The sequence below is a fragment of the Poecilia mexicana genome, unplaced genomic scaffold, assembly GCF_051168715.1.
Source record: "Poecilia mexicana isolate PSO_F unplaced genomic scaffold, ASM5116871v1 scaffold_22, whole genome shotgun sequence".
NCBI lineage: Eukaryota > Metazoa > Chordata > Actinopteri > Cyprinodontiformes > Poeciliidae > Poecilia > Poecilia mexicana.
In genome coordinates this window covers 6,567,641-6,593,756 of record NW_028263391.1, presented here as the reverse complement: position 1 = coordinate 6,593,756, position 26,116 = coordinate 6,567,641, and the positions used below count along the sequence as shown (strand labels likewise).

The following is a 26,116-nucleotide window of genomic DNA, read 5'->3' as shown; positions in this document are numbered from 1 at the left end:
TTACCGCGAAGTGTGAAAACGTTGGACGGAAACCTTCAGCTAAGCGGTCTTTTTTTTTTTTTTTTTTAATCGAAAGCGCCACTTATCATCGCCCAGACAGGAGCGTGAGTCTGATTAAATGGGCCTCGGTACGGATAGGTGTGCCGTCCATTTCTGAACGGCAGTATTTCATGTCCGCTTTGTTCTTTGCAGAAAGTGACACTGCAGGAATATCTTTTGGTAGAGGTAGAAAGACATCGCTGGTGCTACTCCGGTCTGCATGTTTACATGTTAAAGATCTGACCCCATAAAGAACTGGACCCGCTTCTGACGGTCACTTTATAAATAAATTGTTGCTTCTTCTTACCTTGAAAAATATATACACACCCCTAGAAATGTTTCAGTTTTTTTCTAACATACACTGCAAAAACACAAAATCCTAAGTATTTTTGGTCTAGTTTCCGATGCAAATGTATCAGAACACTTTAAATTAAATTAAACATACAAGTAACTTTCCAGCTAGATATATTTGCTCGTTTTATGTCAATAAATCCTTAAAACCAATGAAAAAGTACTAGTTGTAAGTGAACATGCTCCAATATCTTTAAAATAGTTACCAGTAAGTTGGTTTTGTTTTATTTCAAGTGTACTAAGATGTTTACACTAGAAAGTGGATTGGATTTTGTAAGATTTTGTGGTTTTGCAATGTGGAGCCATGAACGTTACCGTTTGAATTTTAAAAAAAAAAATTTAACTCTAATTCTTCTGGGTAAAACGGCTCAAGTTCACCCAGGCTTGATCAGGAGTCATCGGCTTTCTGTCTGGACTTTGACTAGGCCCTTCTAATAATGCTTTGATCTATACCAATACATTGTAGCTCCTGCAGGAAGGAGAAGTGGAAGGTCAGTGCTTTCCCCAGTATGAAATCTTCTGTATTTTCTGACAAGTTTTCTCCCTTATTAGCTCCATTCATCTCTTCATCAACTCTGACCAGCAGAGAAGCAACTTCATATTTTTAATGTGCATTGTAATCGTTCCCCCCTGGTGGTCAACTCTTTTGGAAACCAGTTAAATATTGTGTACAGAACAAGCAAACTGCTCTGCCGCAGTCCTGCCCAGAGGCCCAGAGGCTTGGATTCTGTGATAAAGCTGCTTTTTATGAAATTTAAAGCTTCCTCACTTTCAAGTTTCTGGAAAAGATAACCTGTAGCCCAGGAGATACTTAGAAAGATCAAGAGATTTTGATCAACCACCAGTTGTTCTCTCGTCTATTTAAAAACGTGACTCTTGCTTGGCCTTGTCAGAGTGCGGCAGCTCCAGCAGACCCAGTTGGTGCCACGCAGAGAAACTGGCACGCATGGCCAATGTGGACAAACTCCTGGAGCACATAGGAGACTTTGGACCCTTCCAGAAGAAGATGGTCATCCTTGGGTCTCTGCCATTGGTCCTCATTGTTTTCGTGTTTGTTGGAGTTGTCTTCCTGGGCCACACTCCGGACCACTGGTGCTGGAGCCCCGGGTCCGAGCAGCTCCTGCAGGAGTGCGGCTGGACAGAGGTCAAGGTGCGAGAAGTTACCGTTCCCCACGGCGAAGAGGCCGGATCCTTCAGCCGCTGCCAAACGTTTGCCGTGAACTGGAGCCAAAGCTGGAACAGATGCGAGGAGTTTGAGCAGGAGCTGACTTTAAACGGATCCCACGCTGTGCCGTGTGACGGCAGATGGATGTTTGATAAGAGTCACAAAACTACAGTTTCTGAGGTTGGTACATTATCTGTCTGATAGTAAAAAGATTTAGAAATGTAAACTATGAGACAGAAATCAGCAGGAAAGACTAAGCTTGGTTTCTCTAGAAGGTTCTCTGTGGATGAGAGCTGCTTTAGCTCTACTTAGAAGTCTGCCTGCAATGCCACATAATATCCATGTGACCATGCAACAGGAACCAAGCTGTCCCTCAGCTAAAAATAAAACAAACAGTGTACGAACTTTCTGAGAAAACCTCTGACTCTTTTAGGTATTTATCTTAACTGTCTGGAGATGTTTCCTTGAGAGAATATTTTAATTGTTGGCATTTTTGTCCCCCTGTAAATCTAAAGTTTTAGTTTACATCTGAAAATATTTTATCATTGTGCCATGCTGCAGTGCTTTACAGAAGCTGTGACTCCCTGTGAGGTTCCCCTTACTTGCTATTATAATTGCAGAGTCGGGTAGTGACTAGTTACATGTACTTGAGTACAGTTTTGGAAAAAAATTACTTTTAGGAGGATTTTTACTGTGCTGTACTTTTTACTTTTACTCGAGGGATTTTATTGTGAAGTATCACTACTCTTACTTTAGTAAAATTTCTGGATACTTTCTACCCACAGTGAGAATCTTCACTAAATGAAGAACAAGCTTGTTTTCACCTGAAATTCACCAGACACTCCTTGTAAAGTTTCATAAGTTTTATATTGAAATAAATTGATTTAGAACCATTTTTCTTTTGCATGATCTTCTTATTTTGTACTTACGTTAACTATACTAATTATTCTTATTATGGTCCCTAAAATACCAAAATACATTTGGGTGTTTTTTTTTTTGGTTTTGTTTTCTTTTGGTATATTTATGTTTTGGTCCATCTGATGAAATAATTTTTAACTATTTAAATTATTGATGTTTTGATCAATTACTCATACCTGAGTAGCCTTTTCACCAAATACATTTTTATTCTCGAGTAATTTCTTTAGCGGCTACTATTTTACTTTTACCCGAGTACAAGTTTTGGGTATACTGCATAGTTGCAGCAAAAACTATTTCTACAAAGTACTCACTTACTGTTCAGAGTTTTCTTTGTAAAAAAAAACAACAACAAAAAAACCATTGAAAAACAACATTTTCCTCCTCTTTCACAAGAATGCCCAACTTCTTGTTGGTCTATCAATTAAAACCTCAATGAAATTGATAGAAAATGCCAAAAGAAAATCAATACTTTGTGAATACTTGCATAATAGTTTTATACGGATACATAATCATATTTGTAAAAGCCGGTTACGATCTGCTCCCTCTTAGTTTTCACTGGTGTGTGAAAAAGCCTGGCTTGCTGACCTAAATCAGGTGTTCCTGGCTTCTGGGTTTTTTACTGGAGCTTTCGTGACTGGCTATGTGGCTGACAGGTTCGCTTCGCCCCACGACCTACCAACTTTTTACTTCATTGTGTCTTAAAATGAGCTCTGAAGGGCTGCAACAACAAACATCTACGTTGGGTTTTTCGCAGGTTTGGCAGAAAGCCATGTGTCGTTGCCTCGATGCTCGGCCTGGGACTCACTGGAGTTGGGATCATGCTTTCACCATGGTATCCGCTGCTGCTCTTCCTGCGGTTTCTGCAGGGATTTTGTGGGAAGGGAGCGTGGACAGCCACTTATGTTCTCGGTAGGTGCTAAATGTTCACTAGCATCACCTTGAGCTGACATCTCTAGTTTATCTTTAGTGAAATTAGGTCCAGTGTGATGTCAACAAAGCAGCTCAGGTTATTTTAAATGTAGTTCAGAACTAAATGACTGTATTTTAATACCTTAATGTATAGCTCTGTTGTCTAAAGCTCTCATATTTTTCAGTGGTTGAGTTTTTTGGAGCAGAAAACAGAAAATTTGTATCTATGGTCGGTCGGAGTTTCTACTCCGTCGGTATGGTGATTCTGCCGGGCCTGGCTTACTCTCTGGTCTCCTGGAGGAACCTGCAGCTGGCTATGAGTCTTCCCTGCTTCCTGTTTGTCTTTTACTATTGGTATGACATTTATTTATTTATTAAGAAAGCATCACAGGAGCTCAAACATTTATAGCACGTTGAATACAAGGTTTTTTTTTTTGTTTGTTGTATTTTTCTTTCAAGGATTGTCCCAGAATCTCCTCGCTGGCTGTTTTCTAGAGGAAGAAGCAGAGAGGCCATAAAAGTTGCTTCAGACATGGCGAAATGTAACAATAGAGTTTTGCCACATAATCTTCAAGAGGTATTTGGAAGTACTGCCTGTGTTTTATTATGACTTAGTAGCCATAATAAAATCTTACTGGAATATATTTCAGATGATTTCTTTGGAGGAAAAGAAGGAAGCACCTTCAGTGTCTTTCAAGGATTTATTTCGGACACCAAAGATAAGAAAAAACACACTGATTTTAACTTATGCCTGGTGAGTCAGTTTAGTCACAAGTATTAGCCGCGTTTCCATTACAAATGTGCGCAAATTATTGTCGATATTAATGCTAATGCTAATGAAACACAATTTCGCAATCAGAGATGCAATTAAAATCTCACGGGAAAAGTTTGTTCACGCGATAATTCATTAAAAAACATGTTATGCCATAATGCTCCAACCACTTCCTGTCGTCTTCTTCGTGGTTTGTACCAGTTGTTGATCATGTGAATCGTTTGGTGTATAAAAAATATTTCCATTCCAGTTCTGTGAAATAAATTAATTTCGATTCAGCCAAAAAAACAAAAAAACAAAACAAACAAAAAAAAACACCTTATCCTTAACGGGGTTTTTTCCCCAAGTTATTTAAGAATTTATTTTCAAAATGTCAGATTGCGCAATTACACGGTCAATGGAAACGCAGCTAATGACGCCACACAGAATATACACACTTACCCATTTTCTGGACTGTGTGCCCCAAAAGGAAAACTTATTTCAATCTCCTCTCGCCCAGGTTTACGAGTACGGTTGTGTTTCAAGGCCTGGTTCTGCGTCTCGGGATCACCGGAGGTAATCTCTTTCTGGATTTCTTCATCTCTGCTGCGGTGGAGCTGCCCACGGGCCTCATCTTCTACCTGCTGGTGGACAGAGTGGGTCGACGCTCCCTGATGGCCATTGCTAACTTCACGGCAGGAGTCGCTTGCCTCGTCGTCCCTTTCTTGTCCACCAGTAGGTACCGCTTTGGAACAACACAACATGGTCAGTCGTTTGCAAGGATTCCTGAATATGGACTGTCTTCTTTTGCTTTTTTGTTGCAGATTTTCTCTGGTTAAGAAAGTCCGTTGCAATCATCGGGAGGCTTGCTGTTGCCGTTGGGTTCGAGACTGTGAACTTTGCAAATGCAGAGATGTATCCGACTGCACTGAGGTGTAGCATCATTATGTGTTGGCGCTCGCCGCCACTGTTTTTCACTCCATTCTGGCTCATCTGAATTCAGTACAAGGTGGATGCCTGCCTGCCTGCTTGCGGTTCAGTCAATGCTGTTTGGCTTTTGCAAAGCAACAGCCAATGAGGGAGTGCCATTCATTGCCCTTGACTGTGATTGGCTGAAACCCAAAGACTGAAAACAAGTTAGTTAGCTTCTGCGTTAGCACTAAGACGGTTTCCACTGTGTATTAATGCATATTGAGCTGTATTTGGTGTTTGAACTATTAAAATAAGCATGTATAGGAGTCCACTGTACACCTTTTTGCTAAAACATGTCCACTCATCTCCCTTCATATATAAATGAATCTGAGTGACATACTAGTATTAATCCAGAGGGTTTGATATGACCTCAATCCACCCTTACAGGAACTTTTCTGTGAAGGTTTTCCACAAGGGTTAGGTGTGTTTGAAGGAGAATATCTGGGAGAACATTGGTGTGTTTAGACGGTATGTAGAGCGAGAAGGCCTGGCTGCGGTTTGATGATCAGAACTCATCCAAAGCGTTAAACTGCAGACTGAGATCAGGAAGAAAATTATTGATTTATACCTTTAAGGAACTTGCTTTTTGCAGTCGAGTTGGCGCGTACCAGTTCCCACAAAGTAAGATGTACGAAATTGTCCGAAATGTCTTGGTACAGCGAACCTGCCTTCAGCTAGAACTAGAAGGCCATAATCCTCCTTCCACCAAACTTTATATTTGACACAAGTAATCAGACAAGCACCTGTGTTCTTGCAAACACAGAGCAGCAATTATCTTATTGTAAAATATGTCATGAAGACACTCTTTCATGACATTATTAAGTCCTACAATTACATGCTATAACTGTAAACTCTTCTGTCTAATTTCTCCCAGAAACGTGGGTCTGTCCGTGTGTTCGTCAGCCAGCGACATTGGCGCGATCGCATCTCCCTTCCTGCTGTACCGACTAGCTAACATCTGGAAGGAGCTGCCTCTCATTCTTTATGGTGCGGCAACATTTTAGTGAAATAACCCTTTATTATTGGCCAGAAGACGCTGGTTAAAATAGATTTATGACGGAAGTAAAATATGCGACATCTGTTTAAGGCGTCATGTCGGTGCTGTACAGCGCTCTGGTGACGCTGCTGCCTGAGATGAGCGGAGTTTCCCTGCCAGAGACCATAGAGGATGTGGAAAACCTGAAGAGGTATTTCATTTCTTAATAAATAATTTAAGCTACTGAGTTTATGTTGCCCAAATATGGCAATGATAAGAGAACAAATGTCAGATTTACTGGTGCATACACTGTAAAAACAAAAAGAAGTAAAACGCTGACGGCTGTTTTACTTCTTTTTAAGTTTTCACTTAAAAAGAAAAGCTGTGTGTTTCCTGAAGTGAACAATCTATAACATGAATGTAAAATGTACAAATGACCATTTTCACCGATTGATTTCACATCGAATGAACAGTTTTCAATTGTTTTATAGCTTACAGGTTTTTCCCTGTTACATTGTTTCTGTTTAGTCACTGTTAAATGTACAGCAAAAAGGAACGCATATGAGTTTTGTAGAAGAGGAAGTAGAGGAATGTGACAGGGAAGCAACAACTGATTATCAGAGAGAGGATAAAATATCTTAATAGTTGCAGATTTAGGAAGGTGCGGGTGGAAGATTGACTGATGGCCTTCTGTGTTTCCTGACAGGAGCAGAGACAAATCCAAGGACAAAATGGGAAACGACCAAATTATATGACAAAAGGACCGAAGCTGAACAATAACTCTGTTATTTTGTAGACGTTGTGTAGTTTGGTGGTGCGGTTCTGGAGATTTTTCTTACATCGTACTGCAGTGCCCAAAGGTTCTTACTTGAGAAGCAACAAAATCAACCATTTTAAAGTGTAAAAAAAGGGGGAAAAATGCATCAGGCGCTTGCGTGACTGATGAGCACAGCTCTTCTTTTTGTTTTATGCTTTTATTCTCATTCAAATTGCCACGTTATTTCATGAACACGTTTAGAAATCCAGCCGAAGCTTTGCAACCTCACGGCCATTTGTAGAACGTCTGATGCAACCTCTTAAAGAGCCTATTCATGCAACACATTTTGTCGAAACGATTTAATTATCCTTTCATCCTCTGCATCAGAGAACGTGAAGAATAAAACCTAAAATCATCTGAAAACCTGACTATTTGAGAGGCAAAGGCTTATAAATAACTGCGCTTCGCTTCCCTTCCTATCTCGGACTTCTTTTGCAGTGTTGTTTTTTTTTCTGTCAGCTGGGTGTTTATGCAAAACTCTACCTGCTATGTAGCTTTAGTGACAGCAAAGTAAAAATGTGAAAGCATTGTAATGAGGAGGAATCAAGACGAAGATATCCATAACTGTTTTGTGCTCTCATCTCGAGAATTCGTGTCTTGATTGTTTTGTCCATTTTTACATTACAACCACAAATGAAATGAATTTTCTTGAAATGTTCTCAAATACACCAACGTTGAGTTTGTAAAATTGGTTAGAAAACAGAAATCTGAAAATGTCCTTCATCAGTGTTTAGATCTCTTTATCCTGCTTGTCTAATTAAATTGGGGAACAAACGGCATCAGGATTAAATTATCAAAAGGTTTGAATATCTCATGGAGTTCTCTTCAATTAGTTTTCTAAAAATGGAAAAACAGCTGACGGCTGAAAACCTGCATGGCCGTCTAAGAACTGCAGAGATCAAGATCAAGAGAGAAACTAAAAAAAAAAAAACTAGAGGATAGCTATTATTCGTGCAATGTGGCATTTTTCTTTTTTCCCTTTTTTGGGGGGCATTGTTGAAACTGAGGCAGAGGTTCACCTTCCGGTAGAACCGCTAACATCCAGCCAGAGATTAGCATGTTCATTTGGCAGGACAGCTGAAATAATGTTCAGCTGTAAAAACAAAAACATCTCAGTAAAGCTGCTGGGAGCATACCCCAAAAAGATGTGCAGTCTTTGCATTAGGTAGATAAGGTGTCTGGTTTGATAAAACACATTTTGTGCCTTGGCCTCCGTTCTTTTCAGTGTGATGTCACTAAGTTGGTAGCTCGCAGACGGCTGAGGTAACCCCAGCAACCATCTAATCTCGATCCTTGCAACTCTGCATCCGTAAACTTCTCATTCATTGTCAGCTGGTAAAGTCCAAACGGGTCCCAACAGAATAAATTCAGTTTAGCCACTTTTTTTTTATGTAACCTTGTCCCTTCACCGTAGCCTGCTGCCAGAGGTCAGGGCCTGGGCAAGAGGAGAGTTTTACATTTTGGCTCAGCTCTTATATCAGTTCAGGGACAAATCTCCTTCAGGACATATAGGGTCAAAGCTGCAGACACCGGAGAAGAGACCCCAAGATAATTGAATTCCTCCTCCCAAATGAATGCAAATTAGAAGAGACCTTGAAACCCAAACCGTCCATCTGTTGTCTATACCTGCCCATCCTTTGTAGGGTCGTGGGTGTCTGTCTCCAGCGGTTGCCAGTCAATTATGGGGCAGCGCACCGCTACGCATTGAGACACTCACACCAAAGAGCGATTTGGAGTTACAAAATTAACGTAACGGTCATGTTTTATGACTGTGGGAGAAAGCTGGAGTACCCAGAGAGAACCCCATGTTCACTGGGACATTATAAAATTTAAGGTGAATGCACCTGTTGATATCATGAAGCTGTTGCTTTACTTATTCTACTATGACAGACTCCAGTTGATGTTACTGTTTTACTTTAACTAGACGCAAGCGGCAGCGTTCTGGATCACCTGATTGATTTGTGTTTTTTTAGGCAGACATTGTTGCAGTAATCGATGCAACTAAAGATAAACGCATGGATGAGTTTCTATAGGTCTCACTGCAACATTAGAACATTTTATCCTGGAGATGTTCTTCAAGTGACAGAAGGCCGACTTTGTAACCATCTTTGTGTGGCTCATAAGGTTCAGGTCAGAGTCCGTCGCTACCCCCAGGTTCCCAGCCTGATCTCTGGTTTCCAGCTGTAGTTGCTGAAGCTGTGAGTTGACTCTAGATTGTTCCTTTACAGGTCCAAAGATGATAACTTCAGTTTTGTTTCCGTTTCAGCTGGTTAAAGTTGTGAAACATCCATTGATTTGTTCTAATGATCTACTCCACATGTGTCAAAGGACCCGGGGACCAACTCTGGCCCGCCGTAGCTTTTTATGTGGCCTTTTATACTCCAAATTACAAGACTGCAAAACTCATTCAAAGTTCACACAAAATCTATAGATTCCCACGTTTTCTTTCTGATTTTTACAGCAAATCTTTCTCAAAACTGGCCAAAAACATCTGGTCTGAGTGACTCCTGCCTCAGCCTGCTTGACTTGATATGAAGTTGTACTCCGTGATCAGTACGGCGATCAATAAAAGATCACGTTTAACATCACAAATTAGTACAAATATCATACAAATTCCATACAAATATTTCTAAATTAGAATCACAAAATCCTGGCTGGACTGATCGGTGTGAAAAGATGCTCAGTATTATTTAATCTTAAGAAACCCTTATTGGATGCTGAAACAAACGGGTATTTCCTGCGTACAGCCTGAGCTAATAGCATATAGACATAAAATGCCACCACTCAGCTCTGTGCCACTTTGTGTCGGTGGATATAAACACTTTCTCTAGGTTCATAACTTTCTGTCTGGTTCACCATCCAGACAACAATACCTTTGATTGTTCAGTGTTGCTGCCATACTGCCTACTTAACGGAGGGCTGCCATTGTCGTGGCTTTTGTTCTGTTGAAAGTTTACCCAGAGGACTCTGAAACAGCCAACAAAAGCTGGCCCATATACACGGCGGCGAATTAATGGGAAGGCATCATATAAGCTGCGAAGACATCTACTGGCACGCATGAGAAGTGGGATTCATTTGAGCCTCAGCGTTCATCACTGAGACGAGATGAATGAAGGCGACAGCCGTGGAAATGCCTCAGATACCTGCATCCTGTTGTTACCAAAACTGACGCGTTGAATTTATTGTAAAGTTGGGTTTCATTGGGAAAACGAAGTAAAAAAGTCGCATTTGGTGCGAGCAATTAAGGTTCTTTTGTCTTTGTCACGTTTTAATTAGTTTTCCCTTTTTGTTTTTTTGCCTCATTCAGCGTAGCTTCACTGACCTGTTAAATGAGGGCGGAGGGTTATGGGGGGCTCGCAGACGGGGGGCAAAATTAGGCGATTATTTTTAACAGCTTCCCACAGAGGATGGCTCATAACGACGTGGGAGCACGCCGAAGCAGCGCTGCGCCTGGCGCAACGTTTGGGTTTGTTTTCCCTTCATCTTGCTTTCTGAGTAAAACTTTGCATGCCGGTTTGGAAAGCGGTTTTTAGGCGGGAAGATGCCGGAGACGAAGGAACGGGAGAAGCTGGCCGAGGTCATCAGTCAGTGGAATAGCGACAGACTGGACCTGTTTGAGATCAGCCAACCTGACGAGGTGAGACCAGTCAGGATGCCACACATCAAACTACAAAACCACCGTTTTATCTTGATCTGTTAAACTCGTGCCACACTCAGTGAGTTATACTGATATTTATAGACAGGATTATTTAAATAATATTATTATTATGTGAAAAAACTTAAAACAGAACATCTTGATCCCAGTTTTCATTAAATTGAAAAGAGATTAATCGGTGCATAAGGTGTATATCTTTAATTTCCTCACTGCCGGACAATAAATGATATTTTAAAACGGTGCCTTTCAAAACTATTCCAATGGTATTTAGCTTTGGACTTTGACTAGGACATTCTAGCCCGACTGGAGATGTTCAGGGCTGTTGTCTCGGTGGTAGGTGAACCTCCACCCCAGTCTGAAGCAAGCGGTCCCCCTAGCATGATACTACCACCACCGTGTCACACATGGTGATGTCCTTGGTCTTCATGCTAGTGTGTGTTTAATGCTTTTCTCCAAAAAAAAAAAAAAAAACCTCAGAGACCTTCAAGTAGAAACTGGATCAGACACTGAGACGAAAGACGAAAATACACACATTTGGCCTTGATCGCTTAAATGAGTATTTTAAAAGCGACCCTTTTGGGGGCTTTTCAGTGACTGTCTGTGTTCTAACAGAATCTGGCGTTTCACGGCGTGATCCGCTTCTCCTTCGAGGATCACGAAGAAGAAGGCAGCGTGGCCACAAAGTGCCTGCGGGTTTGCAGCAGCTTGACGACTCGCGAGGTGATTGAGACGCTTTCAGAGAAGTTCAGGCCAGACATGAAAATGCTGTCGACAAAATATTCTCTCTATGAGATCCACGCAGATCAAGGTAAGATCGCCATGCTGGTGGTAACTTGCTCCTGGATAACTGAAGCTGCTCTTTCTACCCCTGACTCTGCTGTTCCTCCGTTTCCTACATGGACATGCATGTTTTAGGTTCCTACAGCAGTAACCAATAACCTTCTGAATTGAGCCGGTTGCATTGCTAATGGATTAATAATTAATTTATTTATGAATCATCTTCCAGCCTGTTGTGTGTTCCAGCCACTCAAACTGTTTGTGGTGAAGTTATGACAGATATTCATCTGCTTTGAGATTATGTCTAATCTCATGCTACACTGTGCAGACGCTCTGTCTGCACAGATTAGATTAAACAGAAATGTCTAATGTTAAATTACTGAGATCACTTGAAGATGCTTCAACATGTTGCTTCAAAGGTATTTCTGAGTGCTTCACACAACGTACTGGTGATCTTATTATTCATCGCCTCTTTAATATATATGACGAGTTTGGTGATGTCACGATGTAATAACTTTTTTTTTGTTCATTTGTGTCGTGAAGCGTCACGAGCCGCTAATTCTGAGATGTTCTACTTTAGTTTCTTATTTTGTTTCTCATCTTTTATTCTGTGTTGTTCTCTGGTGTTTATGAGTGAATGAACAACCAGGCTGTGTTGTAAAAACCAGACTCCTTTTGTAAACGCCATTTAATTATAATTAGAATTCATGTAGCAAAGGCGAGAGTCAAGAAAAGCGTCATATTCTGGTTTTCTTTCAAAGCTGTCCTTCCCCTACTTTTTTTTTTCTTCTTATAAGAGCGCAAGTTGGACCTGGATGAGAGACCTCTGGTCGTACAATTGAGCTGGACCTCGGACAACCGAGAAGGACAATTTGTGCTCAAAAAAGACCAGGAGAGATTGGAGGTAACACTGCTGTCCAGTATGCTTAAAAAATAATAAAAGCTTCAATTAAATACTAAAAAAACATTCACCGATTAAAGATTCATTGCTAAACCTTTGACCTGCTTACCAGGATTTGATCCAATTTTAATTTCTACTTTTTTTATAATTAGCTTTGAAAATATTTTTTCCCAGCCTTCCTCTAGTTTGGGACGCCAGTCGGTGTAAGACGGGAGCTAACGATTTTAAAATAAAGACGAAATAAACTGAGGCTGCCGTTTCAACCTTTCTGCAAGATTAGCATTGGATTTCCAGGCTCTGCTTCTTTCTTCAACAGAGCAACTGATTGGCCTGTTTACCAGACTTTGAGAAACATTCCCAAAGCATGGATAGATGGACAAAAAAAAAACACAATTAGCTATTAAATTGCTGTTTATGCTCTTTTACACCCACGCTTTGAATCTTCTTCCCTCAGTAACAGTATTCTCTCTGAAGAGTGTTGCAGTTGGTATAACATAGTAACACTGAAGCATGCTTAGGATCCGATTTCAAGGGACAGAGCTGGAAATTATCTGACTGGTCCCTTATTCAGATCATTAAGAAACCGTTTAATCTGTTAAACTTCAGCTCATTTTCACATGTAGCCATTATACATACGCTACCAATCGTCTCCGCTCATGTGTTTATTCATGAAGGAAAGTTATCATGAGAAAGAAAAAGGAGGCCTTCTTCACACCTTCAAGAGGACACTGTCAAGAAAAGGGAAAAAGAAAGAGAAAGGCCGAGCTGAGAGGGCGTCAGAGGACGAGGACGGGTAAGTACTCACTTTTTGTTTGTTCAAGCTATCAGAATAACATCTTTTTTTTTAAATCAATGCCCAGACCAGCTGAAGATCTGCTGAACAACAGCGACTGCTCGTCCAGCCTTGAGCCTCTGAGACGTTGCAAAGAAAAGCAAAGAAATCAGATTCTTGAAGGTGATATAAACAGCAGATACGTTAGTTTCACAGGTGTACACCGTGAAGCTTATTCATTTCATCTTTAATTCACTCAGACTCTTCAGATCAATCTGGATTACCGGTTACAGTAGAGATCTGTGACGATGGTGAGTCTGAATCACAGCCTCTGAAGGCGTTGCTGCTGCTGCGTGTTTGTGATGTTGTCCTCCTGCCCCCTGCTGGCGCCTCGTACGTTTCAGCCGAGGAGCCCTTCCTGTCCGCAGTCATAAATTACAGCAACAGCTCCACGGTTCATTTCAAGCTGTCCCCCGCTTACATCCTCTACGCTGCGAGTCGCTTCGCCCTGCGGCGCCGGCGCAGCGGAGGCTCTCCGTCTTCTGCGAGCCCGCACCCCGTAACGTCCATCACAAACAAAATGGCGACCATGATGGGAAAGGTCATCCAGGCGAGTTCATGAAAACCTTTGTTACAGCGCACGTAAATTTGTAGTTTGTCGGCCTCTTCCTATTTGGTTAGTTTGATCTGTTTCCAATCTAAAACGGTGGGGAAACATAAAACATTTTACCCAGAATTCACTCTGTTGTTGAATTTAAACACCTTGGCTTGTTATTAGCTACATCATCTTAAAATTCACCAAGTTCCTAAAAAAATGGCCTAAGCTTTTTGTTGTTGTTGATCTTGCCAAAAGTACATTGGGAAAATAAATAAATAAAATAAAGTTAAATAAATAAATAATAATCACCACTATCCATGACGATTTGATAAACATATACAGACAATTTTAAAAACAATAGAGTAATAAATATATGCATTACATACCATTATACATTTGTATAGAAATTGAATACTAGATGCAGCATTAATGATGACTGTAAATTTTGTTTACTTTCTTTGGACAGAAAGCTTTCTCTGTTAGTACTCATTACCATCTGATTTTAAGACATTTTAAAATGTTTACTTCATGTCTTAAGAACGATTAAATTTAATATTGTAATAGTTTCGATTCAGTTGAGTCTAACTTTTTGTTTCAACCAACATTTGAAGGGCTTTGTCTTTGCAGAGTAGCTTTGGTAATAAACACTGTGATGCTGACATTAGATTGACTCGCACCTGTCCCTGTGAAGTAAACAATGAAAATAAAAACTAAAAACATTTTGAAAATGGCAGAACTTCACAGTTGAACATTTGCAAGTTTACTGAAACCAATTTGTCGCTTTGATTGGCTCTACAGAAGCACCAGGCCATCACTGGGGTTCTCGCCTTCTGGTTGGCCAATTCCTCGGAGCTGCTGAACTTTCTGAAGAAAGACAAAGACCTCGGCCGGCTCACGAAGCAAAGTCAGCTGGATCTGTCCCATGAGGTGCACAACGCCTACAGGTACAGACGGATGGACGAACACGGACCTCTGTCGCCGCAGGCTTGTCGTTTTGCAAACAATCTGTACCAACAGGAAGCATTTTGTTGCTGCAAAAGTAAAGTTTTTTGATGCGATTTCACACTTTGAGCAGCGGAATAGTAATGTGTGTATTTACTGGTGATTACAACGCGGCTTTGTCGACGTCACGATAGAAGCCGGTGTTGTTCGCCACAGAGTGAGCATCTGTGGGGGAAATAAGAAATGAGCCTAAAACACGACCATGAGGGACGCCATGATGAAGCTGCATGTTGATTTAGAGGCCATTTTAAGATTACTTTTCACTTCACCAGAGTGTAACTCCTTAAACAGATTACGTTTTAACAATCAGATGAACAGAACCTTGTATCTTTGTCCAGATGGATTAAATACCAACAGGTATCTTTTGCTTGTTTGTTTGTAGCTTCCTGCTCCGTTGCCTGCAGAGAGAGTTGAGGAAACACCTACCAACTTTCCTCACCGATCCTGAGCGACACGGCGCTCTCCCGGCCGGCATAGGCACGTTTTAGAAAAGAAATTGATCAAACTAGATAATTCAGCAGATTAAGATGTCGTGACGTGTCTCGGTCTGACCGCAGAGATGGTGTTGGACACCTTGATGAACGCCATGTCCCTTCTGCGCCGGTGCCGCGTCAACCCGGCCTTCACCATCCAGCTCTTCTCTCAGCTCTTCCACTTCATCAGCGCCTGGCTGTTTAATCAGCTCATGGCGCCAGAACCCGGCACGCCGGGCCTGCGCTCTCACTACTGGGGGGCCGCACTGCGTCAGAGGCTGACCCCCATTGAGGTCTGGGCGGAGAGGCAGGGCCTGGAGCTGGCCGCTGACTGCCATCTGGGACACATAACGCAGGTCTGACACCCCGCTTGGCTAAATAATTGCTGTTTCCTCCAATCAATATGTCAATTTATTGTTTGTTTTTTTTTTCGTGGTTGATTCTGTCTCCTTGGATGCTAAAATAGTATTGCCTGGCTTGTTACTAGGCGACCGCGCTCCTGACAATGAGTAAGTACTCGGCTTCGGATGCTAAGGACATCCAGACTTCCTGTTTCAAGCTGAACTCCCTGCAGCTGCGCATGTTGATGGACGGGTACATGTACGGACCCAGCGAGCCTCAGATCCCCCCCGTGAGTAGTCCTCCACTTCGCTGACCCACACCACCCACAGATGTCACTGTCAAAAAGGACAGAGTTTGTATTTTTTTCAGACTGTAAACAAAACCGTAAGAGGTTTCCAGCGAGGGTTTTTGAAACTGGCCGAAGCTCCTGGCTGTGCTCATTGATTTAATAGCATGAATAATTAATAGTTACAATGACCGATGTAATGATGCATAATACATGAAGGACATTAGTGCTTTGGCTTCGAGTGGACAACTTGTACAACTTCCTGCTTAAAGTGTTCACACCCCTTGAACTTTTCCCACGTTGTGTAAAATTACAGCCACACACTTCTGGTTGTTTTCTTTTTTTAGGTTTTAAAGTGTCAGACTAACACAAACATGTGCATAATTGCAAAGCAGATGAAAACATTTCGTTTTTTGTTTTCTTTCTTTCCTTTTTTGCAAATTACAGTCTTAAAAGTATAATAAAGCCAGTGAAACCAAATGTCTTCAGAAGGACAATATGCACACTTGTGTGTATTTTTATTCTAAAATAAACATTTTGCGAAGGACACAGAAAATTAACGCTGCACACCTTCCTCATTGAGAAGCACAGTGGTGGCAGCATCATGCAGTGGGAGCGTGTTTCTTCAGTCTCTTACTCAGAATCATTGCAGGCGGATTGGGTGTCCCCCATGTGGAGGGAAACATGACATCCGCGTCGACTCTTTCCTGACATATCGCTCCCTCGCTGTCACTCCCGGTGCAGGACTTGACGGATGCCGTGGCGAAGGCTGCCAAGGCCTCGGCCGATAACCTGATTCGCAGCGAAGGTGGCGAGCTTCGGCTGACGGAGAGCCTCGACCTGCTGCTTCCTTTCCTGCTGCCGCAGGGAGGATACTCCTGTGAGATGCTGAGAGGAGTCCCTCAGGGGTTCAGAGAGTTTCTGGAGCCAATCTGTCAGAAAGGTGGGAGAGACCTTGGATTCAGACGCCAGAGTTGGACCGTACTTTAGTCTGAACATGTTGGTTTGTTGCGTCATATTCCGTCTTGCAGGTCTCTGTTGTTTGACGCCTGTGGCTCATTCCCAAGGAGACTGGACGGCGCATTTTAGTGAAAACACACACACTGATGGGGATTTATACTTGGTAAAGAGAACCGAGACTCCAGATGGTTTATGTTTTAACAACTAACGATTATTTTAGTAATCGATTAGTCTGTCTTTTATTCTCACGATTAATTGTTTATCTGTGTTTTATGAATACTGTACAGCACTTTGGTGCAGTTAATATCTGTTTTTAAGGTGCTTCATAAATAAAATTGACATTGACATAATTGGATTTTAAAAAATTGGCACGTTCTGTAGATTTTTCGTTTAGACACTTAAGCTTTGCCTGTACAATATTAGAAATAAATAATTCAAGTCCTTTTTTTTTAAAATAAGAAAGTGAAGATTTTATTGCCTAAAATGCAATAACAGCAGTCCTTGACTATATGCTCGATCATTCACAGCAAAGGATATTACAAATATAGAGTAGTAATAATCTGTCGATTGTTTTTTGGTTTAAACAACTAATTATCAGCTAGCAAAAGAATTTAGAAGGAATATTTTTACAGAATTTTAACTTTGTGAATCTAAAACTAAGCCACTTGAGGAGTACAAAGGTTGTTTTTTTCTATCTTAAATGCAAAATGTGTATATTTTTGTACAGATTTAACTTAATTACTGCTTTGATTGTTTTTCTCTCAGCAAGTTGCCTTTTTTGGAGTCTCTACTCTTCAGTTAAAGATTAATCGATTACGAAATTAGTTGACAATTATTTCAACAACCGATTAATCACGATTAATCCAACTAATCGCTCCAGCCCCAATTTTTTAACCACTAACTTATGCTTCTTTTGTACGTCTTTTTTTTTGTCAGGCAGCGCACAGGCAGCCCGAGGTTGAGAACATCACTTTGCACAAGCCTCTGAACAGCGGCATGGGAGTCAGTATTGTAGCAGCCAAGGTGAAATCAGTTTAAACATGAAAACTTTCTACGATGCAGCAACTCGTTGAGTGAACAGCCTGTCATGTTGTGCCCCAGGGAGCAGGCCAGAGTAACCTCGGGATCTACGTCAAGTCTGTGGTCAAGGGAGGACCTGCCGAAATGGTGAGACTGTGACACTTGTCTCATTCGCCCTTCACTCCAAGGAATATTTTGTTTTATGTTTTTTTTTTTTTAACAAGATAAGAAATGAAGACGTGTCTTTACTGCGTTTAGAGCGGGAGGCTGGCAGCTGGAGATCAGCTGCTCAGTGTGGACGGTCACAGCCTGGTCGGACTCAGCCAAGACAGGTAGATACATCTGACAGCAAGTACAACACAAGGGTTGGTTCATGATTTACAGACAGGATATTTATGTGCCCTGAAATAAATTGCTTAATTTGTGTCATTATTACATAAAAATCTGTTTCTATGGTTCTAACACTTAGTTTGTCTGGTTAAAGTCATGAAGAGCTAATGTCCGGGCAACGTTTCTCCAACACACAGTGAAAGTTTTTAGCATAAAGTATCTATTAACGCTTCTGGCCAGGACCGGATGCAACTTCAGAATTTTTAAATATTACAGTATTACATAAAAAAATAAAATAAAATAAAAATTATATTAAAAAGCCCTTTCTAAAGGCCCAGCGTCTGACCGTTTGCTTCTAGGTAAACCAGAGGCACTCAAATAACTATTTTAGACATTTAAATGTCTAAAATAGAGAGAAATACATGATTATCATCTTGTGTTGCTAACAATAGTAAGAACCAAAACAATCATATCAGAACATATCCGTTACAGCTAACTACTGTGTACTGTTAGCGGTAGCGCCACATTAGCTTTCATAAACCTCTTTGACTCATTTAGCGCAGCCGCCATCATGATGCGCACCGGCCCCGTCGTCAGCTTACAGGTGGAGAAGTTTGCGGCGAGCTATCAAGGTCTCGGCAACCTACTGAACGAATCGCCCCCGGAAAACGAAACGAGCAGCAGCCATTTAAGACTGGGTAAGGATACCTCACCTACACAGTTTTTTTTCTTAAGTTTTTTTTTACATTTTAGGTCCTGATTTGAACCTTTTATTGCCTCACAAGATGGCGTTTCCGCGCTGTACTGCGTTGTGGATCTCAGCCCCTCGGAGAGAAACCACGGAGGCCACAAAAGAAAGATGCAGAAATACCGACAGCTTTACCGCTCCAACCCCAACGTGACCGGTGGGTGACCTTTCTGTTCATGACTTTTTAGCTGCTTCCTGTTTGTAAAGTCCATGTAATGCGTGAAAAAAGGGCAGCTCCGCATTTGTTTGCTCTCTCCCTGCACCAGCTGGCTTTTGCCCGGAGGACGGAGGTGAACTCTTTGACCGCGGCATGAGAGGAAACGGCTTTTCATCCGTTTCCAGCGACAACCTTTGCGCCGATGTGAGAATTTTAGACGTTGAATTTATTTATTTATTTATTTTTCATGTTCTCCCCTTACAGACTCACATTTGTTTGCTACCTTCTTCCAGACGCATCCCAGAGAATACCTGACGCTGCCGAACCCCAAGTCCAAGGACAAGTCTGTTTTTGAGCCGACGCGGTCGACGCAACCGTTTACGATGGCGGTGACGCCTTCCAGTGAGCAGAGCGACAGCAGGAGAGGCTTCATGGTATGTTGACGCAACTCTTTGACAAAAACACTTACTCAGCATTCCTACGTCTTGTTTTTCACATTTTGAAAGAATTGACAAACCTGGATGTGTCTCATTGGGATTTTATGCCAAGAAAAGTCTAGAAAACTGCAAAACAACCAAATCAAGGTTAAAAACTACAGGAGAGGAAAAATATTTGCGAGTACGCTGCATATCGCATTATGAGCCCACTCAGCCAGCATTATGAGCCCACTCAGCCACCGTAGAAGGGTCTCACCCACTGTATGCATTGAGGAAAAGCCAGGCAGTTAAGCTACATGCTAACACATGCTAATTTGAGTTACTTTATATACAAACCTGTTTTTGTTAAAACATAAACCGATGGAATTCGATACAGTAGGAAACTTTATGTTATTATTTGAAACAAATGTTCTATTTGTTTACTCTGTTTTTCTCTTATCAGTCACACAATTTGAACAGCATCTGTAAACCGTTTGAATTGGCAAAACTGGTTTCTGAATTAAAAATTAGTTTCTGAATCGATTCGTTCCCCCAAAAATTGACATCAAATCTTGTCTTCACTACAAACCCACGTGTTTAGAGTTGCCTTTGATTCATAGTAACTGGAACAATGGTCAACATGTTTCATGTGTACTTGCTTGATGATTTTGACGATGGCTTTTGACAAAATGTAACGTCTGTTGCAGTTTAAAGTGCTGTTATGAGGTGACTCACTTTAAACTGCCCTGTTGCTGAATTGTATGAATAAATCTACATTCAGGTGTGTGAATCTCTGTTAAAGTCTCTCTGTCCTCCCATGTAGCGTCGCGCAGCGTCTCAGGAGAGCTTGTGTGCAGACGGTGGAGGCCCCCTGCTGGGCCAAAAGCAGAACGCGTGCACGCAGAGGAGCTGGAGTTCCAGTCAGTCGACAAATTTCTGCCGATCTGTTGCTCTCCGCTCAAGCGTTTCTACACACGACATCCCGTCCGACCACAAACAGCCGAGTCCGGCCGGCTTCTGGAGGAACCCGTTTTCGCAGCGGGCCGTTCCTACGCCGTCGGTCCGGCCGATACGCATTGACATCCCCGTCGCCAGAGCAGGCGGCGTGCAGTCAAACCCTCCTCTCACCACCTTCCAGCAGAGTCCCTGTGTGCTGAACCGGCTCCTTAAAGCCAGTGAGCAGAGGAAGAGTTCCCAAAGCTCAGCGTGTCCATCATCAACGGCCAAGGCGCTGCTCCAGCCCTCGGGTCTCTGGCAGCAGCAGAGGTCAGAAAAACCCCGAGTGTGCATCACTCCAACGAAGCACGTTTCCTTCCAGGAGCCTCCGTCCGAGCAGAAGGGCCAGAGCGACACCCGGGTGCTGCTGTGTGACCCCTGGAGGCGGGAGGCCCAGGAGGCGCTAGAGAAGCAGCAGAGGCTGGAGGCGGTGGAGCGGCTGGAGAGGGAGGCGCAGCAGCTCCGAGCCAAGGAGCAACGGAGCGCCGAGGAGGACGACAGGCTGCAGAGGCTGGACCTGGAGTGGAGGTTTCAGAAGAGGCTGCAGGAGATTCAGCAGAGAGGAGAGGAAGAGGAAGAGGAAGATCTGGACGTCATGGCGATCCTGCAGCAGCTGGACAGAACATCAGAGGTTAAGTGGATTATGTGAAATCAACTTTTTTGAGCTTCACATCGTGTTATAACGTTTTCCTGGAGTGTCGCCTTGGTTCTTTCATGTTTGAGAAATCCTTTAATCTCCATGGCAACCATTCAGCCGTGCAAAACGTCTGGGTGGACCTAGCTCCACCTTCGAGATGCAGGTCCTCTGCAGTTTCCGAGCTTCCGCATTACAGAGCCCGACTCCTCCACTCGGCTCCTTCAGACTAGCCAGCAGCAATTAGCAAACATCTGGTGGAACTGAGCATCTGCTGAGCTCATTATAGGAGCTACTTCTCACTGCAACGCTGGTAAAAACGTTGTGAAAGGGTTAATAGAGGATCCACGTTGTGATGACTTCATGAAGAGGGGATTTCAGGAAGAGCAGGAGTTTCTTAAAGAGACAGGAGCCCAATTTCAAGACGTTAAATTCCAAATTTAATTTCTTTTAAGTCATGTTTGATGTATGCAGCAGTTTCATAACAACTGAAGGTAACATAGGTACTTGATTGTGCCACAAAACGGCATTATGAGCCAGGAAAATATATAACAGCCTCTTTTGAAGAACAAACGTCACATTTCAATGTTAGAATATTGGGATGTGATGGAAAACTTTTAAAGTTTATAAAACAGTGAATGCGGCATTAGGAACACATTCTAGAGATTATTATTAATCTATCCAGTGACTTTTATTCAAAAGCAAACTTTCCCTCACTCACATCTAACTTTAATTCATTTATTACACTTTGCTAAATACAGCAAGCATTTTAAAAGAAAGGGTGACCTAAATCTTGATTTTATTGACCAGAATTGGCAAAATTTTCTTCCAAAAGTTTTGACTGTAGAATTTACACATCCTTTCCCATCAACAGATCTGACTACGTGTTTGTTCTATTAAAGGATGAAACTATTAGTTTATTGTTGAGTTGGTAAAATGTTTTTTTTGTTGTTTTTTTTCCCAGCCCTCGAGTTAATTTTACTTTATGATTTTGGACCATTCAACAAGAAGTTTGGACTCCCCTGTTCTACTGGTTGAACATGTGGTTTCTTGCTTTATCGTGACATTCTTCATGTTTTTATGCTTCAAGATCAAGATTGGATCCGTCGGAAACATCAAGACGAAACAAAACGAGGAGGAAAAACACGGCGGGAATCAGCATTCCTACAAGCAAGAAGGAAAACCAGGTGAAGAGAACCATCAGAATATTAAAGGAAATTCCAGATTTTTATTCTGCCATTCAAAAATTCATTTTATTTTAGAAAATAGCATTCTTCTATGTTTTTGGCAGATCAGAGAAAATGGACTGAAAGCAGCGTCAGATGAGTGAGTTTACACTTTGAACCTCGTTTAGGGTCCAGAACATGTTCAGCATTCACAAATGCTAAAAAAAATAAAAACTTATCCCTGAGTAATACAGATTCTCAGACCTTATGCATGAAACACAACAACTTGCTTGTGTCCGTGGAAACCACTCATTTCAAGTATCTGTGTGGTTTTGCATTAGCAGGAAACCGGCGGAGAAAATCAAGATGGCGTCGGCTCCTGAGAAACTCACATTCAGGGAGCGTCAGCGTCTTTTCTCCCTGGCAACAAGCGCTTGAGTGAAGGGTCCTGGTTTTCTCAAAGAAAACCTTTGAACAGAAGTAAAAAAAATAAAAATAAAAAAAAAGCATAATTTTGGATAGGATTTTAAGTGACAAAAAGTGTAATTTGATCTCAGAATTATTAACAGATGTTCAGTGAAGGCTTCGGAGGTTCGTTAGGTAACATTAATTAAAAAGCATCAAGACAAAGGAAAAGAGCAAAGAAAGTCAGGAATTAGGTTATACTATGACACTTTTTTTCTCCACAAGAAGGGAGAGAGAAACACCTGTAGGCTGTGAAAAACCTGAAATTAGAGCAGATTTACCTTGAAGCAGGACGACGAGCCTGAAACTACAGCCATGTGTTGTAACGGCTCAGTCAAAGCCCAGACCTAAATATGGACTTTTTGAAAACCGAAACTTGCCGCTTCCATAAAATCTGACTAAAACATGTTAAAGTGGTTGGTTGAAAGGTGACAAAATGGGAAACAATGAGCGCTTTTCCAAGGTGCAGTACAGCAAACAAGGCCAGGTGTGTCTTTAAAACCAGAAACGTTTGTCCCAGTAACACCAATTAGAGATTAATTTAAATTGAATACACTTTTAACACGCACTCCCTAATTCTACATCTCATTTCTAAAACGATGACTGCATCCAGTTCCAGTGCAGACTTCATGCTCTGCATGCACAGAGCTACTTTGTGCGCTGGTAGAACTGCACCACGGCCTTCTCCTGTTCGTGGGTCTCGATGGAGCCGGGCCGGATCCTGCGGATCTCTGCGATGGCGTCGGCCCCGGACATCTTCCGGCTCTTCACCAGGTAGCAGGCCAGCATGGTGCCCGTCCTGCCATGGCCGTGCATGCAGTGGACGGCCACGCCCTGGAGACAAACGTCACGACATCGTCAAACCACCGGCAGAGTTCACACCCTGCTTTAGCTCCTGTGATTAGGCAGGTGTTTGCTGTTGTTTTTACCCAGCTGCTGAAGCCCGGTCTGGTTTCTACCTTTACAGTCAATATTATATATATATGTTGCATTGTGTGTTGTTTCCCCCCGCTACTTTATTTTATGTTGCAACTGTAAGTTTTGATGTGTTTACTCCTTGAGGCACCTTTAAATTGGTCTCAAAATGCTACATTTTATGCCCGCTTTGTTACAAATCCAAACTTTTTTTTTAAGTGGAATAACTCAAAAATATACAATATTTTCCAAGAATAAACCGCAAAGTGGAATATTTTTTAATGTGAATGCTCCGGCCTTGACCAGCTTGAAATTTAATAATTGCACAGATTTCTAAGCATTATTTTTTTGGAGCAATTAAAGTTAAAAGCACAAGCTGACACTCTTCATCCCAGGGAACCAAAACGGTGGATGATGCATTAAAGTGTAACAAAGCCAATTTTGGTCATTTTCACTTCATTAAAGCTTTTCAAAAGGACAAAAAAATGTTATAAAAATAATTTTTTAAAAATCTGGGACACATTTCATATAATTTAATGTGAAGATATTAAGACCCAGTTATGTTCCACTTTGGCCCTCAAGGTGCTTTGAGTGTTAAATTACATTTGAGCTAATTTGCCAGAAGTAAGTTGCGTATTTTTCAATCTCTTTTACCTTTAAACTGTATGTAAATGCTCTAGTTTGTTAAATGTTTTTTTGTTTAAATTGAGACTTCAGTAATGTTTATCACTGTCATTTTTAGCATGTAAATGGAGGAAGAAAAAGCAGTACTGGCAAATGTACACCACACTTTTAAGATTTTTTTTAATCAGTGAAGAAATGTGAATTTCCTAAAATTATGCAGTGGTTTTATCATAATCCCACTAAAAGACATTGACATTTGAGGTTGTAGCACAAAAAACTTCAAAAAGCACAAACACTGATTGGTCGGCTTTTAGACTGTTGATTACAAGAAATGACATGTTTTCAATGGCAACTTTGCTTGAGTTCTTATTTTAACCTGACTTTCAGCAAGAATGCGTTGCTGTTGAGGTAAGACTGGAAAAATAATTTCTCAAGTAAAAAGTCAAACTAAACCCCAAATACTGGATATCCTGCCTAAGTCTCAGTTAACTCCACTCTTGCAGAGTCGTGTTATGAGCGCCTACCTCTCCTTTGGAGTTGGCTCCTTCCATGATGGAGAGAAATTGATCAATCTGACTGGGAGAAGGAGGAGTGAAGTCGGCTATCTTGATGTGGTGAAGCTGCAGCTCTGGGCAGGTGTCGTGGTTCGGTGGTTTCCTCTCGCACAGACAAACCAGGTGTCTGACTCCGTTGTCCAGCAGATAGCGGTATTCACTCGGCATCCTGGGCATGGCCAACCCGGCCAGCTTCCCGGGTTCAACCCAGGAGAAGTTGTGAGGAGAGAAAGAGGCCATGACTGTCTGAGAGAAAAATGTGCTTTTATTTCCCTCTGGTGAAACTCGGTGATCTGTCATGAAAGAAAACACAAAAGGAAGGAACTGATATTTACTGGATGAGCATTACTTCATACATTTAGTCCAGTAAATGAACATGTCCTACTCATTTATCATGACAAGTGTGTGTCGGTGCGTTTTATTGGGGAAGCAATAAAACACACTGCAATATCCTAGTCCTTTCAATTTCTTACATGACAAAATGTGATAAAGCTTTTTTAAGACACCATTTATAGTTCTTATAAACTGTATTTAATCTAAATAAAGGTGTTAGTTGAAACGTAAACAGGTGAGATCCAAACATTCCTATAATTTGCAGAACTGTGCAGTTTGTAGAAAGAAAACCACAGACAGGTTCAGACATTTCATCCTTCCCGTGTTGTCCGTTTTTAATGTTTTTTTTTTTTTCTGAGGATGTGTTCAATCATTTTTCATACAACAGTCAAATATCAGTGAGAGAAGCTCATAGCTTGTACTATTAACACGGCTATCTAGGAACAAGATTAAGTTGACTGTAAGACATACAGAACATGAAATGAGACATGCTCACCTAGCTCCACCAAAACATTGGAGAACTAAATAGTAGCATGTAGCTTAGCATTAGCAACGCAACAGTGCTAAGTGCACAACTTAGCTTTATAGGCGTAAACAGACTGCTGTTCTTATCAATGTAAAAAGTACATTCAGGTGTCGTTCGTACTGGGCGAATACCGCACGTCACGTGAAACAACAAAATTACTTACAGGTTATGTGAGATCAAGGCGGATTGCTATGCGCCGAGCTCTTGCTAGCTGAGCTAACTGCTGGTACACTGAGCAACAGGCTCCTAAATAATAAAGTTTAAAAACGTAAAGGGGTTGTCTAACGCAACGTTGTCTGTCTGCAACAGACAACACAACACCTTTACGTTGACTGTTGCAGTTATAGGTGGGGCAGCAGTAACACTCCTTTCATCATTGTGACAAACACTTAGCATTATAAAGCAGGAAGAGAAGTAACCGTACGGGTTTTTTCGGAAATTTGCGGCACTGTCAGTTATAAAGTGATTCCTTTTCTTTTTTTTAATTACCGTTATGTCTTTTTATGTCAATGTACGTATCTATACATATATGTACTGTACATTTACAGTAAATTTACATATGTGTTTG

General features: G+C 41.5%; 3 protein-coding genes across 5 annotated transcripts; 2 read left to right on the top strand and 1 right to left on the bottom strand.

Moving 5' to 3' along the window:
* The first annotated feature begins 589 nt into the window (after positions 1-589).
* slc22a3 (solute carrier family 22 member 3) lies at positions 590-7,701 on the top strand. Its single transcript, XM_014969233.2, has 11 exons — positions 590-1,735; positions 3,023-3,126; positions 3,228-3,382; positions 3,568-3,736; positions 3,842-3,959; positions 4,033-4,136; positions 4,654-4,868; positions 4,958-5,066; positions 5,980-6,092; positions 6,193-6,292; positions 6,788-7,701. The coding sequence occupies exons 1-11, from the start codon at positions 1,337-1,339 to the stop codon at positions 6,834-6,836; spliced, it is 1,635 nt and encodes a 544-aa protein (XP_014824719.1). The 5' UTR covers positions 590-1,336; the 3' UTR covers positions 6,837-7,701.
* A 2,722-nt stretch (positions 7,702-10,423) lies between these two features.
* afdnb (afadin, adherens junction formation factor b) lies at positions 10,424-22,637 on the top strand. The gene is made up of 23 exons (XM_088002833.1): positions 10,424-10,535; positions 11,166-11,361; positions 12,128-12,234; positions 12,906-13,024; positions 13,092-13,186; positions 13,264-13,314; positions 13,408-13,613; positions 14,400-14,545; positions 14,986-15,080; positions 15,161-15,432; positions 15,564-15,707; positions 16,449-16,647; positions 16,736-16,827; positions 17,601-17,687; positions 17,766-17,831; positions 17,943-18,016; positions 18,573-18,748; positions 18,800-18,919; positions 19,029-19,123; positions 19,213-19,353; positions 20,159-20,962; positions 22,056-22,291; positions 22,476-22,637. Exons 1-23 carry the CDS (start codon positions 10,440-10,442, stop codon positions 22,567-22,569), a joined length of 3,711 nt encoding a protein of 1,236 aa, XP_087858959.1. The 5' UTR covers positions 10,424-10,439; the 3' UTR covers positions 22,570-22,637.
* On the bottom strand, positions 22,174-25,961 carry dusp23b (dual specificity phosphatase 23b). 3 transcript variants are annotated; one of them, XM_088002844.1, is made up of 3 exons: positions 25,712-25,961; positions 24,660-24,982; positions 22,174-23,430 (listed from the first exon to the last, which is right to left on the bottom strand). In XM_088002844.1, exons 2-3 carry the CDS (start codon positions 24,927-24,929, stop codon positions 23,245-23,247), a joined length of 456 nt encoding a protein of 151 aa, XP_087858970.1. In that variant the 5' UTR covers positions 24,930-24,982; positions 25,712-25,961; the 3' UTR covers positions 22,174-23,244. The 3 variants fall into 3 exon arrangements, with proteins under 3 accessions (XP_087858970.1, XP_087858971.1, XP_014824717.2); XM_088002845.1 differs by having other exon boundaries at positions 24,660-24,931; XM_014969231.2 differs by having other exon boundaries at positions 24,660-24,935; positions 25,712-25,960.
* Positions 25,962-26,116: the final 155 nt, after the last annotated feature.